The 27,135-nt window shown below is 36.8% G+C and overlaps 1 protein-coding gene across 2 annotated transcripts in view; it reads left to right on the forward strand.

The window, feature by feature from the left end:
* Positions 1-27,135, forward strand: part of CFTR (CF transmembrane conductance regulator) — a 165,883-nt gene that overhangs the window by 126,416 nt on the left and 12,332 nt on the right. For both annotated transcript variants that reach the window (XM_046670741.1, XM_046670742.1), the window contains 3 exons: positions 5,083-5,334; positions 16,360-16,515; positions 26,860-26,949. In XM_046670741.1, coding sequence (XP_046526697.1) covers positions 5,083-5,334; positions 16,360-16,515; positions 26,860-26,949 — 498 coding nt within the window. The remainder of the gene's footprint in view (positions 1-5,082; positions 5,335-16,359; positions 16,516-26,859; positions 26,950-27,135) is intronic.

Here is a 27,135-nt window from a genome sequence, read left to right on the forward strand (position 1 = left end):
CAAAAACTGAAAAGGAAAATCAAGAATCATTTCCTTTTTTACTAAACATGTCGCTTATAAAGTAAGGTTGAGATGAGGGCGTGGAACTGTCTTTTCGTTAAGACCATCACACTCCCAAAAGACTGTTCTCTTGATGCTTAGATTAATAATTTAGACGTTTTTATAAAGATAAGGAGATTCAGTTTTAAAGATTGACTCAGGAGAATACTTGGATCATAATCAATTTAAATAATGAAGCAAAAAATTTAAAGCTGATTATTCTCAAGCAAAAACCCCACCTTGTTTTGACTAAACTCCAATTTTATAGAAGTCTGTGCAAATCATATCATTTTCCTCTTCATATAAAAAATATGTTCAGTGTCTCAGTGCCTGAGTCTCTTCATTGACCTCTCAAAATCTGAGACAAGTGCTCCCACCTAAGCTGGTGAAGGCTACAATGAGACGTTCCTGTCAGTGGGCCAGACAGAGCTGGCCCCCATTCTTATTTGGGCAGTGCTTTTCTGTGCGCAGGAAGCAGCAGCTTAAGGTTAAGGAGTTTGCTCTCCTCTACAGTCACACTGATGGTTGCCAAGTCTGAAGTTCCATCCAGTTCCATCTAGACAGCTGGACAATGGCACAGCAGTTTTTCATAGCACCTGAAAATGTTTAAGGGGCATTCTAAAATAGAGAAAGGATTAAGTTAGGTTAAAACACTCAATGAAAACAAATAAATGTGACTAAAAATAGTTTGGTATGTTGCAACTTCCTTCTAATCCAAATAGCAACGTCTACTTTCAGACTGAGAAGCTGAAGGGTACAATTGCAGCCTGGGTCACCTACTGACGTGCTCACAGCACTGTCCTTCTGCCTGCACAGACACTGCTTTGTGCATATGAGGTAGAACAATAAATTTATTCATTTTGACAGAAATTTATTAAGGAACTGCCCAATGCTTAGCACTAGATGGGGAGGATACAACAAGGAGTGCTTTGAATAAAGTTATTGAAAGAGGCACAGTGGGTTTTTTTTTTAAGGATTTAGAACAACTAATTTCAATGTTTTTTTTTTTAAAGATTGGCGCCTGTGCTAACATCTGTTGCCGATCTTTTCTTTCTTCTTCCTGAAGTCTTCCCACCGGTACATAGTTGTATATTGTAGTTTTGAGTGCCTCTGGCTGTGGCATGTGGGTGCTGCCTCAATATGACCTGATGAGCAGAGCTGTGTCCGCACCCAGGATCCAAACTGGCGAAACCCCTGGCCGCCCAAGCAGAGCGCACAAACTTAATCACTTGGCCACGGGGCTGGCCCCCAGGCACAGTGGTTTTAACATGAACCCCATGAAACGTTACCGGCAGGTCCCCTTGTTTGCGTGAATCCCTTCAAAGGCCCTCTACTTAATTATATATGTGGAATTTTGATTCTTTTTCTTAAGAAGAGTTCCCCAAGTTACTTAAGCTTTAGGTTCCACAACACCTGGATCCATCCCTCGTCACAGCTATGAATCCTTGGTTATGAAATCAAGTGTACAAGAAATATAGCTTTGTTTTTGCTGTAGTCAAATTTATTTTCTATTTGAACATGAGTTCCACTGAGTGGAAGAAATAATCTCAGCAAATTCAGAGATCATACCAGAAGTGAATCTAAGTTCTGAGTAGAGTTTCCAGAATACCAGGACACTGGAGGGAGGGAGCATCTGGCCCCAGGTTGTCCCTTGTCTGTGCTCACTGTCTCTAAGGCAGTGATGTTCTTATCTGACCAGGGGGGTACAGTTCAGATAGGTTGAGTCTTTGTCCTTCTGGTCCTGTGAGCTCTCCCTTGATCATCCCTGAGGGATCAAAGATTGGAATTATTTGGCTTCCCTTCAGCACTAGTCTGGAAATACAGGGAAATCTGAAGCTACGTCAAGTTATCTGTGTCTAGACATGCCCAGCAACCATTTCTACTCTACTGCCCCCATGCGATGCCCGGCACTGGAAGCTTCTCTCAAGTGTGCCTCTTTCCTGGGCTTCACCTTGGAATTGAAGCATAGACCTCCTGTGTTCTAAAATTCCCCACATCTACTTGAGGATAGAACCAGGGTTAGGTTGCAAGGCAAGACTCTTTATAAGCGAAACCTGTGTCTACACTGTCTTGCTTTGCCCATTCATGAGTCAGACTGTGGGGTGAGGAGAAGAGTTGTTTCTCATCCTTCATGAGTTTGTCTATGGCTACCATTTTTGCATGAACACTATTCTGTTAGTCTTTGAGGTTTTGGCTTTTGAAGTTTAAAAGCCAATATTCTTGTGACTCAAAATTTTCAAACTATCAATCTTGGACTCCAAGAACCCATTTTTGAAACTTGAAGACCAGAATTGATTTCCTGTGCTCTGGTTCTGTTGTGGCTTCTCCTTCAAGAGGCAGTGGAAGTAGAATGTGCAAATTGTAGACTACAACCAATTAGTCAGTAACTCATAGTAGTATCTGACCACATCATCTATTTGGTAATGGCATTTCAGTGGCTGCAAACTGACCCTAAGGCAGATAATCCAGGTGTCTGCACTAGCCACCTTTTCTGCGCATCAGAAAATGTTCTAACCCCCAAAAAAAGAAAAAGAAAAAGAAAAAAAGAGAGTGTTCTAACCCATTGAATTGAATGAATGTCTGCTCATGTGCTGTGGATGAGTGCCCATTGTTAAGATAAACTTGTTCTTGGTCAGACCTGTTTGACCATGCTGTGGGTAACTACAATAGTCTGTCTTGGGGCCACTTTAAGCAACTAGACTGTATGACAATGAGTTGAAAATTTCATTTTCCAAGTTTGATAGATATGTTCCATTTACCACATCTAACATTAGAAGGTCTGGATTGACCCTCAGTGGTGAGCCTCACTAATGGAGAATGTAGTTTGCAGTGCTTAGACTCAAATCCTTACCAAAAAAATTGCATCCTACATGTCAGTGCTGCCAAAATAGTGGTTTTGAATGTCCTTATTTTCTAATAATACTACATATAATTTTGAGTAGTTTAGATAGTACTACTTAAATGTTTTGTCGATTGTTTGGAAGCATTAATATACAAAGGGTTTTTGTTAAATAGTGTCTTTCTTGACACCCTAAAGCACTTAACAAAGACTAGTTTAGCTTTCTTCACAGCATTGACTTGCAGAAATGTAAACAGCCTCAACTTTATTTTATAAAGGTAAGCTAAACTTCTACATTTATTTCAATCATTTCAAGAGAGTGATGTTATTCTTATGCAGGATAAATACAATAAGACATTTTAAATGCATTTGAGCTATTTCTCTAGCAGTTCCATCTCAGTGGTAGTTACAATTCTAATTTATCTTCCAGACGTTGTATACGCTAGCAGCTCTCTATGAAAATTAACGACAGTGAAATGCAAGAGTATACTTTAATTCAAAGTTAATAAAAAATAACTAAATCAGGATTTAACCACCCCTGAAAGTCACCCATAATTTGGAATTTGAAATATCGTATGTGGGCGCAGTAGTGATTATGTGCCTTTCACTTCCTATGGAGTTATTCATCATGAATGTGGATTTGGATACTTTTTACTTCCATTAACAGTGGCTTCAAAGGATTCTCTTCTTAAACCTTGAATAATTATTGAAGAGAATTCAAAGATATCTTCAAGATGAAGGAAACTGAAGGACAGAATTACTAGATAGAAGCAAGCTTGATCAGTGGCATGTGAAAACAGGCAATACAATTAGGTTTGCTAAGATGGACCCTTTAATGTTCAAGTAAGGATCAGTATCTAAACTCTGATTTATCTACCATACTAAAGATGAAGAAGTCTTCCCATTTCACCTTTTGGTAATGAAAAATAAAAATAATAGAAGCAAATGCTCCAAATACATTTCTTCCCACCTTTTTCTTTTCTGTAAAAAGAATCATTCCTAATAATCTAAGCCCTAACTATAAATAAGATGATAATAAATTAACCTTGAAAAGGAGAAGGTTAAATTCTTGACTGAATGAAGCCAGAATCAACAATTACTTTTAAGACAAAAAAAGCAGTATGTTTCTGTCCAGTAGGCTATTAACACCTGGGAAGGCCTGAGCCACAGGATCAAGGATGATATCTTTCAAAAATAGAAATTGAATGAATTCAAAGTCTTCAACTCTTCTTCTTACTCATTTATCTATTCATATATATTTAATCATTCACATATTCAATCCTTTATTCATTTATTAATTTTTCAAATATTTATTGGGTGTCTATTATATGCCAGGCTATTTTTAAAATCATATTCCAAGTTCTAATAAATCATAATTATTCGGAGAAATATATTCTTGTTAAACAATTTAACTAAACACCTTTAAGAAATAGTTGAGCACTTTTATTTCTGTGTACATTAAAGATATACTTTATTAAATGTTATATGAATAGGTTTATAAAGCAGTTGCATATTTAATTTCAAATACACCCCTTATACGCAGTCACATTCTGCTCAGCAGTGGAAATTGATTTTTAAGTAATTTAGATTAAAATGATTAAATTATTGGAAAATTATGTATTATTATATTATTAAAATTATTTAACTACAGATATAAGCCAATGACAAATTTATTTGCAGATTATTGTGAAGTTATTCAAAATTTACTGAGCATCAAGAGTCCACTTACCACCTACCTGATACATAGAATTGTAGATAGTTATTAAGGCAGTTCAAGAGAAAGGCAAGAATCTTCCATAGCGGTTTGAGGTGTGGAACATTTTATTACAATATACCAGTTGTACAACATTGTACAGTGCTGCTCATAGTAGAAAAAATTTTCCCCTTGACATCATCTATTCTCTTGAGTATAGTTTGGCTATTTATGTGTGGCTTTCATGTCTGAGAATTAAGTGATCAGAAAAACAAACAGGTCTATACAGAGCCCATTTATTATAAATCCTAGTTAATTTTCTTTGGTTCAGCTTTTAATTATATCCAATTATTTCCTCTTAGTTCATTGAAAAACCTTCTGACAAATAACCAAATGATGACTAGCTAGCGTCACATCTTACAAGTTATGTTTTAGGAAACATCCAACTAATTATGACATTGCCTGCAGCTCTTAAACAAGCAAAAATAAAATATTGTTCTTTTCATTTCAGATGCGATCTGTGAGCCGAGTCTTTAAGTTTATTGACATGCCAACAGAAGACAGTAAACCTACCAAGTCAGTCAAACCATCTAAGGATGGCCAGCTCTCAAAAGTTATGATTATTGAGAATCAATATGTAAAGAAAGATGACATCTGGCCCTCAGGGGGCCAAATGACCGTCAAAGACCTCACAGCAAAATATACAGACGGTGGGAATGCCATATTGGAGAACATTTCCTTCTCAATAAGCCCTGGCCAGAGGGTGAGATTTACATGTTGCTTGTTTTGTTAGATCTGTGTTCAATTAAGTGGATCTTAGTAGCCTAGAGCAATGTGTTAGTAGAATCCATTTGTAACACTATGAGTGTAGACGGGACTAATACTGAATACACATATTTCAAGTTATTATTGTATGAAATCATTATGTTTTCCTGTGAAGCTTTTCTTTGCAGAGTCCTGAATCTATATAATATGTCAATTTTAAATGTGATTCTACTTGCAAAATATCTAATTGCTTGCTAGGTTACTAACTAAAGAAGCCATTAACTAAACCAAAATTATAACATGTTTTAGATTTTGCATCTTAAAACTATCTTCCATTTCAGGTAAGACAAATATTTTCTTGCTGACTCCATCTAATGTCTTCTTAACTTTTACCTAATAGACACTCTGTCAAACAAGTGGTACTTTTTTTCTTAGCTTTTTTTGTTTGCTCGTTTAGTTGGCATTTTCCTCAAGGTATGGATTGTTTAATTTTTCCTAATAATGTATAACTTATTTAACCTTTAGTAAATTTTGTAAATAAATTTACAAAAATTATTTAATAAGCAATAATTTTATTATTTAATAAGCAAAAATAACCATGCATTATTTTGAAGTGTTCCTTATGGATCTCTGCACTGGGCTGAACACACAGAAGGTACTAAAATGTACCCATTCTGGAATTGATTCTTGGAGAAGGAGATGGTCATTTTCCTGATACTTTATGCACTATAGTGTGATTTTATATTGTCTTCAAATCTCTTAATTTGGACCATTCTATAAATCTACAGAAGAGTATTATGTTGTTTTGATTGTTTTTGTTTTTTTAGTGAGATAGAATACAAGCGAGCCAGTTCTTATGAAAAATGAATTTAAAAATTTTATCTCTTTGTGATTTCATTTCAAACGGAGATTTTTTTTTAACTGTTGAGATAACAGTCAGTAAAATTTTTTAGACCACCATCCCTGTCATGAACACAGGAATAGACTATTATCACTTGCTTTTCCCCATGGGTTTAGGAATATTTGATAATTTAATGCACTGGACCAAGTTCTGTTAGAAAAAAAAAAGTACGTATAGGATGAACAAAATGTCCCTGTGTACCGTGCTAAATGGCTTAAGATGGCACACTGGAAATGTTGAGTCACCTTTTTATCTTATAGTTAAGATACATAAATCATACACTACTAAAATTAGCTCTCTATTGTGTTGCTGCTCAGGAATGGGATTTGGTTTTTTTCTTCTTTTGAAAGAAAACAATTTTAAATGTGCATAAATGGAAAGACTAGATTTTAGATAGAATTTACTCCTAGTATTAGAAGGAGGTTGTTTATGAGCATTTTGGTTATTTCAAAGCCCTGATGAAATCTCTGAATTTTTTGACATTTTTGCTTCTTTATTGAACTTGGAGAAATGTTATAGTTATGCTTTGGAACTATGTAAAATTGATGATTTGCCTTCGCTCCTCCCTTGCATTGGGAAAGGTGTAATTAATTACTCTCTTTTACTTTACACTTCAGTGAATGCTATAGGCAGTGAGAGTATTCCTGGGGTCACCAGGATGGATGCCAAAAGCACTGACATCAAGTTATAACAGCAACCAATAGCTTGATATAAACCAGGGTGGAAAGCCTTGGTAAATGATTTGCTTTCCCTCCTCCTGACATCTTCCCATCCCTTTGCTTTACCAATTCTCACTTGCCCACTCAATTAAATTCAACCAGTTCCTAGTCAAGTGACAGAATTTGCAGAGTACTCATTTCTCTAGGTTATTTCCTTGATGTGAGAGTAGTAATCAGAGATGCTGTAAAATGAGGAAAAAGCAGTACGTTCAGGCATTTCATTTTCTCTGAACCTATATATAGAAAACAGGCCATGTGTGTTCAGTAACTATTCTTGCAGGGAACTCTCTAGGTGCCTTAAGGGAATTGGAAATTATTCATATAAGGCTATGGATCTTGGCATCCAGTGAGGGAAACTGTTTATAGAGTGCTTATCATGTCCTAAGCACCATTTAAAGACCTTTATTTGCTATCATATTGGTCTTATTATAACTCCAAAGGTAGATGTTATTACCCTTTTTGTGTGCACTGGAAGAAACTGATTCAATTAAGTGAGTGAGGTAGCGGGCATATTAACCCCAGCTCTAGCTGACTACAAAGTTCTTTTTCACCTGCTTCTCTTAGAAGAAGAAAAAGAAGGAGCAGAAGAAAGAAGAGAAAGAGAGAGAGAAAGAGATCTGACCTTGAAGATGACAATGTAAAAGGGCAAGTGCAAGATCCAGTAAGAGCAGAGGCAGATTTACTGTAAAACTAACAAAGCTTAAGTTTTAGAGAACTTTGCTTGCCTGAGCTCCTTCCAACGTACCTAATTTTGGTTTTATAATTTTGAACTCTTTATTCTTGAAAGGAGCTCCCCCTACAAATTGTATGAGCTTCAGCCTCCACAAAACCTAGTTATACCCTTGAATAAGAGATATACAGGTAAAATGCTAAGGTCGTTCAGAGGAGGAAGAGTAAATATCAGTTGTGACTGGGAGTTGGGATATTCAGGGAAGGTTTTCCATACCAAGTGGCAATTGGAATGAAACTATGAGACTTGAACTGTGTATTTGAGCAAGTAATGGTGGATAAAGAAGGGCAATATATGCAGAGGGAATAACATGAGACATGGGGCATGTACAGAAAATCATTACTGCTTCAGTCAGATTGGGGGATGCATAAAGGATGTAATAGGGGACAAGACTGGAGCAAGATGATGGAGATTATGAGTCTTGAGAGCCAAAGCAATAAACGAAGTTTAAAACTCAGAAAATCCTAATCAGTTTTGCTACTATGTAGTCATTGGTCATCTTCAAGAGCAGTGGTTCTCAAAGTGTGGTTCCCTGGACCAGCATCGTCTGCATCACTTGAGAACTTGTGAGAAATGCATATTCTTGAGCCCTACCCAGCCCTACTGAATAAAAAACTCTAGGAGTGAGGACATGGTCTGTGTTTTATCACAGCTTCCAGGTGGTGCTAATGCATGCCCATCGAAGTGTGAGAATCCCAACTTAAGATAGTCATTAGATGTAGAGAAGTGAGAGTATAAGTCTGACTGCAAAGAGTTAGGGAATGAGTGAGTACTGAAATGAAAAGTTATGTAGAACACCAATGTTGGTGGTGGGAAAGAGAAAGTGAGAACACCTATCTAATAGGATGGCTATATGGAGGGATTTGCTTTTGCACTGTAGAGGAGTATTTTTTTTTTTGAGACAGAAGGAAAAGAGATAAGTGGAGTAAAATAGAAGTGGAATTAAAGAGAATCATTGAGCAAAGAGTTGGGAAAGTGAAGATGTTCATATTATACAGCCTCAACCTTTTAAGTCAACTATAAGCCAAAGTCATTGAAGTCAAGTAGTGTCAGTCCTCTAACTTTGTTCTTTTCCTTCAATGTTGTGTTGGCTGTTCAGGATCTTTTATGTCTCCATATAAACTTTATAATTAGTTTGTCAGATCCACAAAATAACTTGCTGGGATTTTGATTGGGATTGCATTGAATCTATAGATCAAGTTGGGAAGAACCAATATCTTGATAACATTGAGTCTTCCTATCCATGAACATGGAATGTCTCTCCATTTATTTAATTTTTCTTTGATTTTGTTTATCAGAGTTTTATAGTTTTCCTCATCTAGATCTTGTATATAGATAGATAGTTAGATTTATACTTAAGTATTTCATTTTGGGGAGCTTAAGGTAAATGCTAATGTGTTTTTTAATTTCAAATTTTACTTGTTGATTGCTGGTATGTAGGAAAGCAATTAACTTTTGTATGTTAACTTAAATCATGACCTTTGCTATAATCACCTATTAGTTCCAAGAGTTTTATTGTTGATTCTTTTGGATTTTCTACATAGATCACAGTGTCAATCTGTGAACAAAGACAGTTTTATTTTTCCCTTCCCAGTCTGTATGCCTTTTATTTTCTTTTCTTGTCTAATTGCATTAGCTAGGACTTCCAGAATAATGTTGAAAAAGAGTGATAAAAAGGGATATCCTTCCTTTGTTCCTGATCTTAGCAGGAAAGCTTTGAGTTTCTCACCCTTAAATATGATGTTAGATATAGGGTTTTTGTAGATATCTTTATTAAGCTGAGAAAGTTCCCTTCCATTCCTAGTTTACTGAGAGTTTTAATCAGGAATTTGTGTTGGATTTTGTCAAGTGAACTTCTGCATCTATTTATATGATCATGTGGTTTTTCTTATTGAGCCCATTATGTGATGGATTATATTAATTGATTTTTGAATTTTGAACCAACTTTGCACATCTGGGATAAATCCCTCTTGGTTGTGGTGTATAATTCTCTTTATGCACTGTTGGATTCAATTTACTAATATTTTGTTGAAGATTTTTGGATCTATATTCATAGGAAATGTTGGTCTGTAATGTCTTTGACTGGTTTTGGTATTGTGTCAATGCTGGGCTCATAGAATGCATTAGGAAGTATTCCTTCTGCTTCTATCTTATGGAAGAGATTGTAGAGAATTGGTAGAATTTCTACTTTTCTAATGTTTGATAGAATTCATTAGTGAACCTATCTGTGCCTGGTGCTTTCTCATTTGGAAGGTTATTAACTATTGATTCAATTTCTTTAAAAGATATATGGCTATTCAAATTGTTTAATTCTTCTTTTGTGAGTTTTTGTATTGTTCCTGCCATTCATTTCATTTATACAGAAGCATGTATATAAACATGCATAATTGAAGACATGGTTGTTATTATTATTTGAACAAACTGTTATCTGTGAGCTCAATTAAGAATAAGAAAAATATATTTTTTTGTTTTACCTTCACTTGTTCATTCTCTGATGCTTTTCCTTTCTTTATGTAGATCTGAGTTCCTGACATATCATTTTCCTTCTCTCTGAAGAACTTCTAACGTTTCTTGCAAAGCCAGTTTACTCGTATCAAATTCCTTCTATTTTTATTTGATAAAGTCTTTGTTACTCCTTTACTTTTGAAGGATAATTTCACAGGGTACAGATTTCTTGGTTGGTGGGGTTTTTGTCCTCAACGCTTCAAATATTTCACTCCACTCTCTTTTTGCTTGCATTTCTTCTGAAGAGTAGTTGGATTTAATTCTTATCTTTGTTCCTCTATAGGTAAGGTGCCTTTTTCCTCTGCTTTTTTCAAGATTTTTTTTCTTTATCTTTGATTTTCTATAGTTTGAATATAATTTGCCTACATATAGTTTTTTTGGCATTTATCCTGCTTGGTGTTCTCTGAGCTTCCTGGACCTGCGGTTTAGTTTTTGACATTAATTTGGGTAAGTTCTCAGTCCTTATTGCTTCAAATATTGCTTTTGTTTCTCTCATTATTCTTCTTCTGGTATTCCCATTGCAGGTATGTTAGACCTTTGTAGTTGTTCTACAGTTCTTGGATATTCTGTTATTCATTTTCAGTCTTTTTTCTCTGTGCTTCTCAGTTTAGGAGTTTTCTATTGTTATATCCTCAAGCTTAGAGATCCTTTCCTTAGCCATGTTCAGTGGGCTACTTTGAGCCCATCAAAGGCATTCTTCCTTTATATTACAGTGTTTTTTTTTATCTCTAACATTTCTTTTTGATTCTTTATTAGAATTTCCATACCTCTGCTTACATATCCATCTGTTCTTGCATATTTTCTACTTTTTCCATTAGAGCCCTTAGCATATTATTCATAGTTGTTTTAAATTCCTGGGCTGATATTTCCAACATTCCTGGCATATCTGAGTCTGGTTTGATGCTTGCTCAATCTCTTCACACTGTGGTTTTGCCTTTTATTCTACCTTGTAATTTTTTGTTGAAAGGTGGACACAATGTACTGGATAAAAGGAAGTCTGATAATTAGGCTTTTAGTGATGTAAGGTTTGAAGGAAAGGGAAGTGTTCTATAGTTCTATGATTAGGTCTCAGTCTTTTAGTGAGTCTTTACCCTTGAGTGGTGAACTTCACAAGTGTTTCTCAGATTTTTCTCTCCCTTAGGTGCAACAGGATGGTTAGTGTGGGCTGGAGTTGGGTATTTTCCTTCCACAGATCAGTTAAGTTCTAATAAAAGCCCCAGGAGGTTAGGGTCTGGTGAAATAGTTTCTCCTGAGGGAAGCCTTGTTAAGAACAGAATTCTTTGGTATTTTTCAAAATTGTTGCTTTTCCCTCCTCCTGCTGGATGCACGGGGGGATTTTTTCTCTATTCTTCACTGTGAGATGATAAACCTGGCTGTACTCCTGGAGGTAATACTCGCAAAACTGTGGGGTCCCCCTGAATGGCCTCCCTGGAGTTTTTACTCTCAGACTTGTCCACACTGAGCTTCCAGGAATTTGTCATATATTACGGTTTAGGTTTTCCTACCTGGCAGTGGTTCCTACAGAGGTTTCTTTTTAGGGGCTTCTGCTCTGGTAAGTTGTGATTCTCTATATCTGCCTGCCTATCTCTCCATTTTTTGAGGCAGTGGTTTGCCCTGTAACTTTACTTCTCTGATGGATTTAAGAAGAATTTGATTCTTCAGTTTGCTCAGCTTTGTACTTGTTGTTAGGACAGAGTGATGACTTCCAAGTTCCTTATATTGCCAGACCAGAAACCAAAGTCCTGTTTTTCTTCTTTTTATCTTGTTTAAATGCGTGAATGGCTTACACCTACTTCTAGGTCGTATGCTTCCTTACAGTAGAAATTGATTCTTGAAATGTTACTCTGAGCAGCTCTGTTAAGAATGTCGTTTCTAGGGGCCGGCCTGGTGGTGCAGTGGTCAAGTTTACACGTTCTGCTTCTCGGCAGCCCGGGGTTCGCCGGTTCGGATCCCGGGTGCGGGCATGGCACTGCTTGGCACACCATGCTGTGGTAGGCATCCCACATATAAAGCAGAGGAAGATGGGCACGATGTTAGCTCAGGGCCAGGCTTCCTCAGCAAAAAGAGGAGGACTGGCAGTAGTTAGCTCAGGGCTAATCTTCCTCAAAAAAAAGAAAAAAAGAATATTTCTACTCCCTTGCCCTTAGAACCTATAACAGCATCTTGCAAATTATTACAAGATTCCTCAAGCATACTTCTTGCATGCTGATTTAAGAAGCAGATTCAAATGCAGTATACTATTTTGAGTATCTAAAAACACTGCAAGCTCAGCTGTGGTCTAATTTATCTTCTTGGAAAAAAAGAAAAAAGCACTCGAAAAGGGCTTAAATGGGCATTTCTTGTATAATGTTTCATGGATTTCAGTGTTCTTGGTTATAGGATGTGTCTGAGTCCATTCAGGCTGCTATAACAAAACATCATAGGCTGGGTGGCTTATAAACAACAGAAATTGATTTCTCACATTTCTGGAGCCTGGAAAGTCCAAGATCGCAGCACTGGCAGGTTTGGCATCTGATGAGGTCCTGCTTCCTCATAGATGGCTGTTTTCTCATTGTAGCCTCACTTGGTGGAATGAGCGAGAGGCTTCTCTGGGCCCTTTTGATAAGGGCCCTAATCTCATTCCTGAGGGCTCTGCCCTCATGACCTAATCACCCCCAAAGGCGTCACCTCCTAATACCCTCACTTTGGGGGTTAGGATTTCAACATGTGAATTTGGTAGAGACACAAAATATTCAGCCCATAGCATGGTGAAAAGATGAAAAAAAAATCAATATTTTGTGCAGAAAAATTATTCAGTCTTCATATTAAAACACTTTTCCACAACAATTACTTTAAGGAAGAGATGTCCTATTATCTTCTTTGCTCTTAATTTAGGCCTTTACTTCCCAGAATCTGTACTTTAAATTTTATTTTCAATGCCTGAGAAAGGTAGCAAATATTTCCCAATTCTTACTTTAAAAAAACCTATTTTTCTTTTCAATCTCAAATAGTTTTTTCTTAAAACCTTTTGAATTTTGCTTAAATTTTAATATCCAGATCACCTTCCCCCAATTAGAATATCTTTTCCTTTTTTCTCTCAAAAATGCAGGCTGAGATTTTAATATGGAGCCAGGTCCTTCATGATAAACCTGGACTTCTCAAAATTCCTCAGATGGTATATTGTATATACCACAGTACTGGACAGTCTTCTGGTTAAATAAACATTTAACAGTACTTCAAGATCTGTTCTTTTGAGGGAACTTACCTGCCTTTTCCATTTGTAGTCCCTTCAAAATACTGAGATGCCAGAAACATTTCAAACAATATCAGGTGTTCAGCTCATAGCAGCATGAGCACTTAAATGCCTATTTGATTTGTTAAACATATACGGCATCTGTCTCGATAAAAATTGGTGTGAAGTAGCTGAATCATTCAGTAACATAATACTGGATTCGTGAGGAGCATATTCTCAAGAACTTATGTTAAGAATTATTGTTTATTAATAATAGATCTATCAACGTATAAAAGGTACAGTTATTGTCACTTTGGGGAATCTACATTTCCTTTGACGTGGCATGTTGATTTCTGGAGACCACAAAGAGATGAAAAATAGTTACAAGAGGTTTCAATCTGTGGCAGTGTTAAAATGGTGAATACGACACTGGAAAGAATGTACTGCGACTGTTCTATTCATGGTACAGTGCAATTACAACTAGCACCAAACTCAACACTGTTTAACTCTCCACAGAGTGTTTTGATTTATCTTGATCCAAAATTCTCAGAGGAGGTGCACTGAAGTTACTAGAAAACGCTGACTTGGATAGGATGTATCTTAAAAGCTTATTTGCGGGAAGTACTCTGGCCTTTTTCAATAGATCACAGAAGCCTGGAAAAACAAATCCCGGACAAGTATTATTATGTGCCAATTATATAAACAACAAAAAGACTTTGTTAGGTATGAACCAATAAGATTCCTGGCTGTTGAAAACTGTGTCCGACATAATGTAGCAGTTCGATAATATAAGGAAACCAGAGCAATAGCTAAAAACTTTAAATAAAGCTCAACAAAAGATTTACAGATAGCATCTCAGTCCGGTCTTATCCCAACATAAAAACTGAGTTCTCTAAAAATTTCAGTATTTGCTTGTTAAGGAAAGGGAACGTGGTCATTTATCCCAGTCAGTAGAACCCCAGCTAGTGATATAGGGGTCTGGACCTTAAGGCACGTTTTATCAAAAATTCTTGATATGACTTTAGAACAAATCACTTACTCCTGTTGGGCTTCTCTTCTCTTCCCCTACGCCTCACCTACACAGGGCATATTCAGAGTGCTTACACAAAGCTTTATTGTTGTGTGTGAAAAATCATCACATATGGTAAACGTGTTTGTATAACATGCGCTGATTCAGAAATGGAAGTGTGCATATAACTCCACAAGATTTTTAAATTAAGAGTTGATCTGGGTAACTGACCAAATTGACTAAATCCGTTTGTTATTAGATCAACTAAATAAGTTTATTCATTCATCTGCCCTTCCTTCCTTCCTTCCTTTCTTCCTTCTGTCCACGTCCTTCGCCATCTGTCCATCATCCATTATCCTTCCAACTAACTGTCCTTCAGTCAATCCAAACAAGTATTTATTGAGTATGTTATGTGGAGCCAACCACTATGCTGAGTGCTGAGAATTCAGTGGAAAACAAGATAGACCCCCAGCCCATGTTCACCTTATTTTCTTGGGGTGAACAAAAGCAATAATCAAGAAAGGAATAAATAAAATAATTACCAATTGTGATGTGTGGTATGAAGAACCTCAACAGGGTGTTTGGTTTATCTGATTATCTCACTTGTCGCAGAGAACAAACATTTGTGAAATTCCCATTATAGAGCTCTTATGATGGATAGAAAGACAATTGTGTTATTATCGTTTACCAACTTATCCCAAAAGCCTATTTATTACCAGTTTCCTAATAAGTGTTCAGTAAGCTATTATTATTATGGGTTACCATATGGTCTAAAGCATTTATTGTGGTACATGAATTGGTTCTGGTTTGCAAACTATTACTGCTCTGTGATAAGTATAATAGTTGCAAGTGAACATTTAGAAATTCATTTTTATTACCTATTTTTTAAAGTAATGATTTACAGTGGATTGGAAGTTAAAAAAACAAAACAAAACTGTCCTTTACCACAGATAGTGTGAAAAGAACTGCTCTAAAAGACCACTTGCTCAGCTCTACTGTAAAAAAGGCTAAATGATAAAAAAGAAATAGGAATAACATTAAGGGGAAGAAAACGAACATTTATTCAGTGCCACTAGATGTTGGGCAGTTTATTCAGTGCGTAGTTAATGACTGCGGGAATGTTCTGTCTCACTCAGAGAACCTTTCTCCAGGTGCTGGGTCTGACTGACATCAGAATAGAGGGTGGGGGCGCCCTGTGGTCCACCTGTAGCTACTGATCTCCCCTTTCAATGCATGGCATTCACATTTTCATGCTGTGCTCTTAAGGTCTTTAGGTAACATGAATAGTTTTTTTTCTTTTCCTTAATATCCTTTTTGCTTCCCCAAATTCTGCCAATCAAGATGGATGTCAGAATTTGATTTGATAGCTGTCCAAGTGCTTATCCACTGAGGAGTGGCAAGGCCCAACTTAGCTTATTTGGGAATATATAGCTCACTGAACTTATTCTTGTTTATTGTCAGGCCTGCTGCTTGCTTAATTTGTTAAGGACAGTATCTAAATACTAGAACTGTTTCAGATTCATTAATTTTCAAGCTTGTTTTTATGTTTGGAACTAGATCAAGCGCTCGATCTCTGCTTCTGGCTTTAGCCCATCCTTAGAAATGATATGCATTAAGACACCATACCTTTGCTTTTCCTTGATGCAAAATGGGCATTTCAACCTTTTCGCCATTAGTAAAGGTCAATGATAAAAGAAGCCAGCATCAGAGGTCCAAATCCTTATGGCCAGTTTCTATATTCTGTTCTGGGGTTGCTCTGTTCCAGGTCAATATTGATCAGAGCTGGGAGTGCGCTAAAGGGTTTGAATGAATAGTTGCAAATCTTCCCCTGGTGCTGATGAATAAAACAGATGCAATGTTTTTTTTTTATTGAAGTATAGTAGCAGATTACATTTATGGTATGGTATTTGTATGTTACAGGAATAATTCCATCACTCTTACGTTCTAGGTGGGCCTCTTGGGAAGAACTGGATCAGGGAAGAGTACTTTGTTATCGGCTTTTTTGAGACTGCTGAACACGGAAGGAGAAATCCAAATAGATGGTGTGTCTTGGGATTCAATAACTTTGCAACAGTGGAGGAAAGCCTTTGGAGTGATACCACAGGTAAGCTGGAAAGACTTAGCTAGAAAAAAAGTGACTAAATACATTTTACCGTTACTTGACACTTGCACTCAAGAAATTCACATTTCCCTGCAAAATATAAAAATATACCTGTTATGTATTGGTGTCTTTTTTTTTTTTCTTACAATGTGGTCTTTTCATAGGAAGAAAAGCTATTTCTAAGAGTTTGGAATTCTCTGACATACAGTTGTTGAAATATTAACCGTTGTGATAGCCTTCCCCAGAAGACACTATCTGCAGTGGGAGCGGGGGCTTTTGTTTTTATCAGCTTTTCTTTCCTGCTTCAGTGGTTTGAGCTCCAAGTTAGTAGTCATAGCAGGTTGAGAAGTGCTTTGCAAGATATAAAAAATGCTGCTGAAATAACAAACACTTGGAAGCATGGGGTAGTGGAATTGAAAATAGAAAGGGTAATGATTGTCTTTTGTTCTTCGAATAGAATGAATCATGTCAGATTAATCTGTAGCTACTTTTTTTTAAATGCCACTCTTTGATTTGGGTCACAAAGGATCTTTAGCCCCACTGGCTTGGTATCATTCTATCTGTGTTATTGTGCAAGATGACTTCTTATATATAAGAGAAATGGCAACAGTTCCATTTTAAAATGATCTAAATGGAAACCAAGGAATGTCTTTATTGGGACCAAATCTGAAAGGCATGTGCTGTATATCTACTATGGGTATGATAGTCCTCAGAGTACATATACATCTCTATGGGTATATTCACTGTTTTAATGGTCATTTTGCTCCCTTTGTACTAACGGGCACTGAATTCATTTCATTATTGTGGTTCTAACATTTCTCCACTTTTAACACAAAATTAAAATGCCAGGAGCATCTCTAGGTAGATTGACTATAAATCCAGCCTGAGAAAAAAGCTTGTATTTCTTGATAGATTACCTTTGGGGAACATTTGCTCCTTTCAACTAATGAGGCACTAAATATTGCAACTGCAAGGCTGATGCTTTTGACTCATTTGTCTAGACTTGCTATGGTGCCAGAAGCTTAATCCTGGTTGAACTTTAGAAAAACAATATTATTTCTTCAGAAAGAAAAAAGAGATTGTTAGATGTTCTAAAGATAAAGAAACACTGGGAATACAAGTATCCCGAGGTGATAGCATCAGGCAAGATAACAATGTTCAGGACGTGGAAGAGAATTTGGTTGTCCGAGGAGCGCTGGCATTCAGTCGACTCTAAGCCTTCTGGTCTCATTTTTAACTACAATAATGAAGCTTTCGTTGTTGTTGTCGTTCTTGCTCACACAAATCTTCCCGTTAGAATAAGCAAAGCTCTAAAAAATAATTTCAGTTTCATTGGGAATCCTCTAGTTTATCTGCCATGTGATTCAGAGGGTTTTTGTTTGTTTGTTTGTTTGTTTTATTGTGTGTTCCATTTAGGCAAGACCTGGAGGAAACCCAAGTGGGCCAGAGTTATGAACATTCTTCACCTTGCCTTTCTGTCATGGTGAATCTTCCAAACTTGCCTTTATTTTATTTTTTCTCTTCTATGGCTTCAAGCTTTTTATAAACCAAACAAGAAATACTTTCAGATCTGCCTTGAAAAATGCATGATCATGCTCATGTAAATGCTTCTCATTATACATGCTTGTGACCCTGGTTTCTGGGACTGATTCCCAGTATCACAAGGATATCTATAGACAGAATGGACTATTTCTTCTACAGTGACATCTTGAGAACATTAAGTAAATACCCAAGAAAGAGAGAAAGAGGGCAAGCTCCTCATATCTTTTTAACATCCAAACCACGAGATGCTTTTATTTCCTAAATTTCCTTTGAAAGTTCAAATTACGTAATTTTTTTTCTTTCATGGAGTTTGATATTTAAAAAGAAAAAGAAGAAGGAATTAAAAATCCAAGAACTATTTTTGTTTGCTTTTCTATCTTTTTCTTCCTTCCATTTTTCTAAACTTGCAAGGGCCTAGTCCCACAAGATCTCTGACTTTGAGATATCAGAGATCTCTGAGTCTATTAGTCACTTGTTAGACACATGAAACAGGGACTTTGAACAACAAACTGTTTCTCTCCCTCAGTGATCCTGAGACATCAGCTGTAGAGTCACGAGATGTCATTAGTTTTGGCAAGTTCTTGCAGGCATATTTTTCTTTCTTCTTTTCTTACCTCCTGTAGCTAGAAAGCAGTCTTGGAGAATGCACCAGCCTGGAAATCGGGGTATTGTGTACATTTCCAAAGTAGAGTCTTCTTTAATTTGTTCTGCTTTACCTGTGAGCTCTGAGGGCGTGGAGAGGAGACAATGAGGCCTATGGTCAGATTCCAATTGGCTTAGGCAATTCAAACGCCAAGACTTAAAATTGTTCATTAGCCTTGAAGCTTGTTAAGCACTTAATTCATGAAAAACAGAAAAATAATTTTTAAATGTATTTTTAAATCATCAATGACAAGTTTGAAAGGCAGCAAGCTATTCTGAGGGAATGACTAGCCCTATTCTTGCAATGAGATGTTATGGTCTGAAAGTAATTGTGCCCACATATGACTTCCACCACAGAGTTGGAGCATCTTTTGCTGTGAGGGATATCAGATAGGGCAAAACAAGTATCTGTAGCTCTTAACAAGGAAACTGGAAGTGCAGCAGTTCTCATTCAGTTTAACAATAATTAACAATTTAATAATTAGTTATTAAGCTTCTTTTTGGTGCTTAAAGCTATAAGTACCTTAGATTTATAGTTATGTAAAAGGCATTGAGGTCCCAATCAATGGGACCCAATGAGAAGCTCAAAATTATACTCATTGCTATAGGTCAGAGATAAAAGGAAGAAACCAGAATGCTAAATTAAATATAGGTAATTAAGTATAGTTATGGGTCAAGACACAGGCTAGTCAGGAAGTGCTGTGGGTAAATTATGAAAAAGAATCCAGCCCTAAGCCCTGTTGTCTCTACTTCCACCTTGTCCCTGTATCCTTCCCTCTTTTCTATCCCCACTCTGTGCTTCTGTTCTCATCTTCTTCACGTCTCTCCATTATATGTTGCACATAAATTAAAATTTTGAAGCAACATTCTTATTTGGGGGTTTGCCAAGTCAAAAACCTTTTAGAAAAATCTTTCTTCACTGAATAAAGTCCAGATTCTTCAATTTGTGGTTTAGGTCCCTGACAATCGGTCCTAGCCCCACCTTTCCTGTCAGATCCACAACTCTTTACACCTGGGCACCTTTAAGTTTCACTTAAGCTGGACTTACTGTTCCATGAAAGATACCTCCCTTTTTTCTCTCATTTCCTCTGTTCATGCACTTCAGTCTGAGGTGATCTTCCTTCGCCACAGTCCCTTTGGCATCTCGAATGTTAAACTCTGCCAGGTGGCCTTTCTGACTCCCTCCCTTCCCCCATCAATCCTGAGTCTAACCCCAACTCTCCACTCTCACATCCCTGTCCCGGATAGGATCTAGAACTTTGTTTATAAACCTCTCCTGGCACTTCCTTATGTCTTGTATTAGAATTACCTGTGTATTTGTTTAATATCCACTCAGTATTATAAACACTGTGCAGACATTATACTTAAGGAAGCAAGATTTAAACACAAAATCATCAACAATCAAAGAAGACTAGCAAAAAGACTAATAAAATGCTAAATAAAATGTAGATTTTTTTTCTTACTACTTTTTCTATATCTTATGTGGCACATAACACAATAGCTTGCATGGTAGGAAATCAATATACATTGTTTTGGGCTGAGTCTCTAAATGCTTGATATCTTTTACAAGAGACAGTGGTTCTACCAGTGGCTGGATTTTAATAGCTCTGTAATTTTAGGCAGGTTATTTAATTACTCTGAGTGTCAGTTTCCTTGTCTGTAAATGGGTATAATGGTAGCAGCTACTTCACTAGGTTTTTGTGAGAATTAAATGAGTCAAGTAATAAGTAGAAGTACTTGGACTACTCCCTGGCACGTACTAAGTACAATACACTGTGTTGTGGTGGTGATTACTATTATTTATAGTTCCTTGAAGACAGGGTATCATGTCCCCTTCATCTTTGGATTGGATTGGAAATAGCTTTATGAATGAACAAATGAGAATAGACAATTTCACAAAAAAGATGATAATTAAGGTGGACCATAAAGGATCATAAAGTTTGTAGGTTTTAGAAAGGTTCAGGGCAGGGAGTCGTGGAGAGACTATTTCAGGATTCCAGACGGGAATGTTATGAACAAGTACAGAGATTGGAAGTGGAAAGTGTTGGAAACAAAGAGCAGAGGAGGTCACATGTTAGGAAGTATTAAGAGAAGGAGGGAAAGACTTGACAAGTACTGAAATGGCCCTGTGAGGAATGGGCTGACTCTTTTTGAAGTAGGAAGAGGATGGTGAAAGGGTGGTACAAGAGTATGCTGCTGCCAGCAGCAGGTGGAGAGTGGACTTCAGGAGAGGACTTCTCATTCAGGCAGAATGAGAAGCAGGGAGGTGGGCTAAGAAACTCTCCAGCTGTGATGTGATAAGAGCCTGGACTGCAATGAAGAGGACAGTGTGACTGCAGTCCTGAATTCAAGGGAGAAGAGAAAAATAACTAGTATGGATATTAGTGGAATACAATCGTACTATTTCTGAGCCTATAAATTTGAAATTTTTGATAGTTTGGTCAGGCCTGGAAATCACTTTTTGAATGCTATCTCTGCAAAAGTATATACTAACAAGTTGTAGTGTAAGAGGTTGTGAGATATTAAATAACTTTACAGGAAACGATAATTTTAACATCTTACATATAATTATTTACTTACAAATAAATGATATATACATTAACTTAAAATTATCCTGTATTTGTTATAAACACTTTTGACTAATAAATACTTCATTCACCTTGTTCTCATTGATAGATAGTCTTAGAGGCGAAGCAACACTTCTTTTTTAGACATTCTATCATGCAACCTTAAGATCTCGATTTGTTCAAATTGGATGGATTTTTATTGTACAGATTCAACTTATAATAAAACTTTGCAGACATTGCCCAAAGGTGAGATCATAGCCACTGTGATGCTTATAAGCATTTGGGCCACAATTTTAATAGAACTATGCATGGTATATATATATATGTATATTTCCTTTCTGAGTCAAAACAAAACAGCACTGTATACTTAAGGATGAGACATTCCTCTCACTTATTTAATTTATATTACATTCAGTCCCCACAGAAGTCAAATTGCTTCTTTTCTTTTCATTTAACATCCACAGCTAAAGCATGATGCCTGTTACAGTGATATGTGACGAGCTCTGTGCACTCCGTGTAGGCTCGGCTCTCTCCACTGAGTTGAGGAGTTGAAGAGTCAGTTTCAGGAAAGAGATTAGTCAGGCAGTGAACAATGGTCCACTCTATTCTTCCTTGAATCCAAAGAATTGCCCTTTAAACCATACATACCTGATATTAAATAAATATCGAATATTTGCACATCCTAATTTTCTGATTGGTGAGGTTTCCTAAAAGAGAGATAGAGGATCATTGTGATTTATAGTTTCAAGTTGATTTTTCCTGCACAATCAGACTGACTGTGCCACCTTGGCCAAGTCATATAACTTCTCAGGGCCTTGGTTGTTTCATTTGTAAACCAGGAAAAAGGATGTAGGTGACCTCCAAAGACCTCTCAGCTGGGTTTGTGGAAACTTCAACAGTTTAGAAAACAGAACTAAGACACCTACTGGCACCCCTGGAAGCAAGGGAGAGCCAGATACTATTTGTAAGTCAAACGGGTTATTTGAGTAATTGTATGAAATTGAATTCTAACTGAACCAGTTCATTCGGTTAATTTTGTTTAAATTAAAATTAAAGTATTACTTTAATGCTAGACAATAAACTGCAAACAAAAGACCTACGGGATTTCTGAATGGTATCAAATCCACCACATCTAAAGCTTTCGGATGTCTAATTTCAATGAACATCTTTCTTCCTTCATAGTTTTGAATATATATCTATTTTAAATAAAATTAATATATAATATATTGCCATACATTTGATAAATATTACATATAAATTATAGGGTATTCTGAGAAAAAGTTAAGCATATCATTTCTCAAGCAATAATAAAGGTTGTTAGAATTATTCCTTGAAAGACTGTGGATTGTAGTAGCTATTCTTCCAGAAGGAAGAAAAATAAATGTGCTGAACTCTGACAATGTTGTTTTTATATTTTTACTTCTTATATTTACTTCTTCTTTTTTTTTTTGAGCAAGATTAGCCCTGAGCTAACTGCCGCCAATCCTCCTCTTTTTGCTGAGGAAGTCTGGCCCTGAGCTAACATCTGTGCCCATCTTCCTCTACTTTATATGTGGGACCCCTACCACAGCTTCGCTTGCCAAGCGGTGCCATGTCTGCACCCAGGATCGGAACCATTGAACCCCGGGCCACCAAAGCGGAACATGCGAACTTAACCTTAGCTGCGTCACTGGGCCGGCCCCTATTTACTTCTTATTTTTACTTCTTTTTTTTACTTCTTATTTTTATATTTTACATTTTACTACTTATTTTGCTTCTTATTTTTACTTCTTATTTTACTTATTATTATTTATTTACATCAGCCCATTTATCCAGGGAACACTTGTTGAGCATATGCTATGTACAAAGCTATGAGCTAATGACAGGGCACACAGCAATGTTATTATGGTCTAGGAGAAGAGATGGCCCTTAAAAACAAAATGCTCACAATTGCATACATAATTTTAATACTCACTATAAGCTATGCAAGTAAAGTACAGGTATTGTCATATTACATATTGAGGGGCCTTATTTGGTTTTGAGGATCAAGAAAGATGCCTCTGAGGAAGTGCCATTTAATTTGAGGCCTGAAGGATATAGTTGGTCATGGGAAGAACATAGGGGATGAGATTTCCAGGCAGGGAGAATAGCGTATGAAGACCTGAGGAAGTGAAAGAAAGCCATGTGGCTGGAGTGAAAAAGGGAGGGGAGTAGAAAAGGGCACTAACTGAGCGAGAAGCAGAAGGGGCTAAACCATGTAGGGCCTGTAGGCCATTTTAAGGATTTTACACTTTGCCCTGAGTGTAGCGGAAAGTCATTGAAGGTTTTTTAAAAGGTTAATGACATGATTCAATTTATACTTTTACTGTGGTCCTCCCCTTATCTGTTGGGGGTTACATTCCAAGAACACCCAGTGGATGCCTAAAAGCATGGATAGTACCAAACCATATATATTCCATGTTTTTTCCCAAACATACATACCTACGATAAAATTTACTTTGTGAATTAGAGATTAACAACAATAACTAAATATAAAATAGAACAATTATAAAAATATTCTGTAATAAGAGTTATATTAATGTATTCTCTCTCAGAATATCTTATTGTACTGTAGCCACCCCTCTTGTGATGATGTGAGATGATAAAATGCCTACCTGATGGGACGAAGTGAGGTGAATGACATAGGCATTGTGACATAGCATTAGGTTATTATTGACCTGACAGTACATCAGAAGGAGAATCATCTGCTTCTGGACCGTGGTTGACCACAGATAACTGAAACCACAGAAAGAGAAACCGTGGATAAGAGGGGACTACTGTATTGATTACTTTGGTTGCTAAATGAGAATGGACTGGAATGGAGGCAAGAGTGAAAGGAAAGGAATCAATTAGGAGTTTCTTGCAGTGTTCCAGAGAGAGAGATAGGTGGCTTGAACTATGTGGTAGCAGAAGAGATAGAGAAATAAATGGATTTGAGATACATTTGGGAAAACTACCCACAAGACTGACGACTGATTCCATTTGAGAGGATCAGGGAGAAAGATAAGTCATGGATGACTCCAAAGTTTCTGGACTGAGGAAATAAAGGTGCCACGTATCAAACTGGGAAAGCCTGGAGGTAGAGTAGATTTGAGAAAAAGGTGGCATTTCTCCCTTTTGCAATGAGAACACCGAGGCTCAAAGAAGTTGGGTTCCTGTTCATAGATACACGGAGCTGCATTGCTATTGCATCTTTGCAAACCATACTGCCTCTAATAACTTCTGCGTCAGCTTTGATATTATGACACCTTTGGCCTCCACTCACAGTCCTCCAGAATAATGGCATTATTCCATTTGGCCAAAGTAAAATTTCCTATTGTGCTGTTCCGTTCAATGTGTAAGTGTCCTTGAAAATTACAAAGACACTGTAGCCCATATAAAACCCTTCTAATCAGGTCCTGCATAGAGGAGTAAGCTAGCCTCTCCATTCACAGTGCAGGAACTGAGCCTGCGGCCAGACGGATGGATAGCAGCGCTTAAATAAAGACTATGCTGCCGAGCACTGACAGACTCCTTATGGACCCAGCAAGCTGCTCCTGCCCAACTTTTAATCATTCCTGAGTTCCAGATCAGGAATAAAAACGGGTCTGCATAGGACTTGAGGCATTTTGTTGTGGTGGTGAGGAGCATACGTTTGGAGAAAAACATCTTTGGGTTTGAATTCCAGCTCTGTTATCTACTAGCTAAGTGACATTGGGCAAGTCACTTAACTTCTCTCGGCTGTGATTTCTTCATGTGCAATAATAGGATCGATTTCATTAGATTGATATGAAGACGAAAAGAGATAATGCACGTAATGAGCCTTACCTGGTGTGTGGCGAGCCTTGCCGTAAACTGGAGCTCTGAATTCTAGCCATTTAGTTCCAAGTGGAGATAACTTTTCCGAAGCACATAATATGTTATCTGATACTTGGTAAACCCTCAGAGTTGTTACCTCTTGTCTTTCTCAATAATGCTAGAAATCTTTTATGTAAAGAACCACACTATGAAAAGAAAAAATGTTAAAAAAAAAAGAGAAGTAAATGGCAAAATTCCGTTGGCAAACTTTTGAACTATAGATGCTAAATAAACCAAATTGCTTAAATAATGGATTGACTGGAGTTCTCAAAGCCACTTCTAGTTTAATTCTCTAGTTTATCAGAATTCCCCAGTAATGCCTTTTGTCTGCTCTCTTCACTTATTTGGAGATTACTTTCATATACTCAGAAGCTTGGAGGAGGATGCGTAAATACATCCATCATAGCTTAGGATCTTATGAGTCATATATTCATCTCTTATAACCACTTCTGTAAAGCAATGTAGGCACCCCTTAGGAGTATGATTTTGATGCAAGTTAAGAAATACCAGCATTAACCTTCTTGTTGCCCACTCCAGAGGGTTCCTGAGGTATTAGGCAACAACTTTATTCTTTATGACATAAATTATGCCCTGGGGGATGAAGTCTCTAATGTGACCCTCCTTGAACTTGGCTGCTGTGGTGAGCATATTCTTATTCTGCCTGAGAGGCACAGACACCAGTAATCTGGAGTAGACGGGGCTTGTGCAGTTCCTTACAGATCAGATGGGCCTGAGCATTCTCTCTCAGTCTAAGGAAATTTGTGAAAACTAAGGCTTCAACAAATTTAGTTCTTAATTCTCTTTACTGGATATTATTACCCAAAGGCAAAAAAAAAAAAAAAAAGGGCAAAGAATCATTGTGAACGTTAACATCAAAAATATTTTCAGTTCACCCATATGCACAAAGAGGGAACTAAGTATTATAATGTTACATCCGCATTTCCCAGTGAGACTGCGATTTTTTTAAAAACCTTTTTTTTAGTCAAACAGGCAGACCTATGTAGACAGTAGTGTGGCCAGTGGAGCGTCTCAGGGTAATGGTTTCACAGTGCTCTTTGCAGGGAATTAGACTGTCATTTTGTCACTTCATAGGATCAATCTCATCTGCCTCCCTCCCCATCTGTAAGGTGAATTACGTTCAACAAATATTTGGTTTCTGCTCTTTCACTGATTCCTCAGTTGTGGCCCTCTCCTGTGCCTCTAGTTGTGTAAGGAGAGGTGTGCCTTGGTTCAATAGACCAGATGAACATGTGTGTTTAAATAAGTGTCTGTAAATTAAAGCACTTTCAATATCCCTTAGGAGGCTAGGTTTATCAAAGAAATCCAAGGAAAATACATTAACAAAATAGGAATTTGTTCTAACAGATTAATTATAATTCATAAACTTATAATTTTCTGTTTAATTTTCTATTTGTGTATAATAAGGAATATTGCTAAGAATTAAAAAATGTTAATTTCACACAACTCACAATGATCTTAGTTTCTTTATGCTAAGGACATTAGGATCAGACAAATGTTCACAAGGGGCTTCCAAGGTAGCTGTGATATTTTATTTCTTAAAAAAGATACAAAGCAAGTATGATAAAATTGTAAAATTTAAGAAAAATGGATGGTAAGTACATGGGTGTTTGTTATGTTATTTAAAAATTTTTTTTCCTGCTTGAAATATTTTGCAATAAAACAAGGGAAAAATACAAAGATGTTTAGGTTTTCATGCTTTCCTCTTTTTTTATTACTATAGAAAGTATTTATCTTTTCTGGAACATTTAGAAAAAACTTGGATCCTTATGGACAGTGGAATGATCAAGAAATATGGAAAGTTGCAGATGAGGTAAGGATGCTAACTGAAATAATTTTGAAAAAGGTAACTCATACATACACAGGGTGGTTGTCATAGCTGAGGTAATTTTACACACTTACCTTTGTGTGTGTGTGTGTGTGTGTGTGTAACTTTAAAGTGGAGAACTCTAATATAATAGGGGCACCCAGTACTTTGGATTAGATCTACCCCTCTCCT

The sequence above is a fragment of the Equus quagga genome, chromosome 8 (assembly GCF_021613505.1).
Source record: "Equus quagga isolate Etosha38 chromosome 8, UCLA_HA_Equagga_1.0, whole genome shotgun sequence".
NCBI lineage: Eukaryota > Metazoa > Chordata > Mammalia > Perissodactyla > Equidae > Equus > Equus quagga.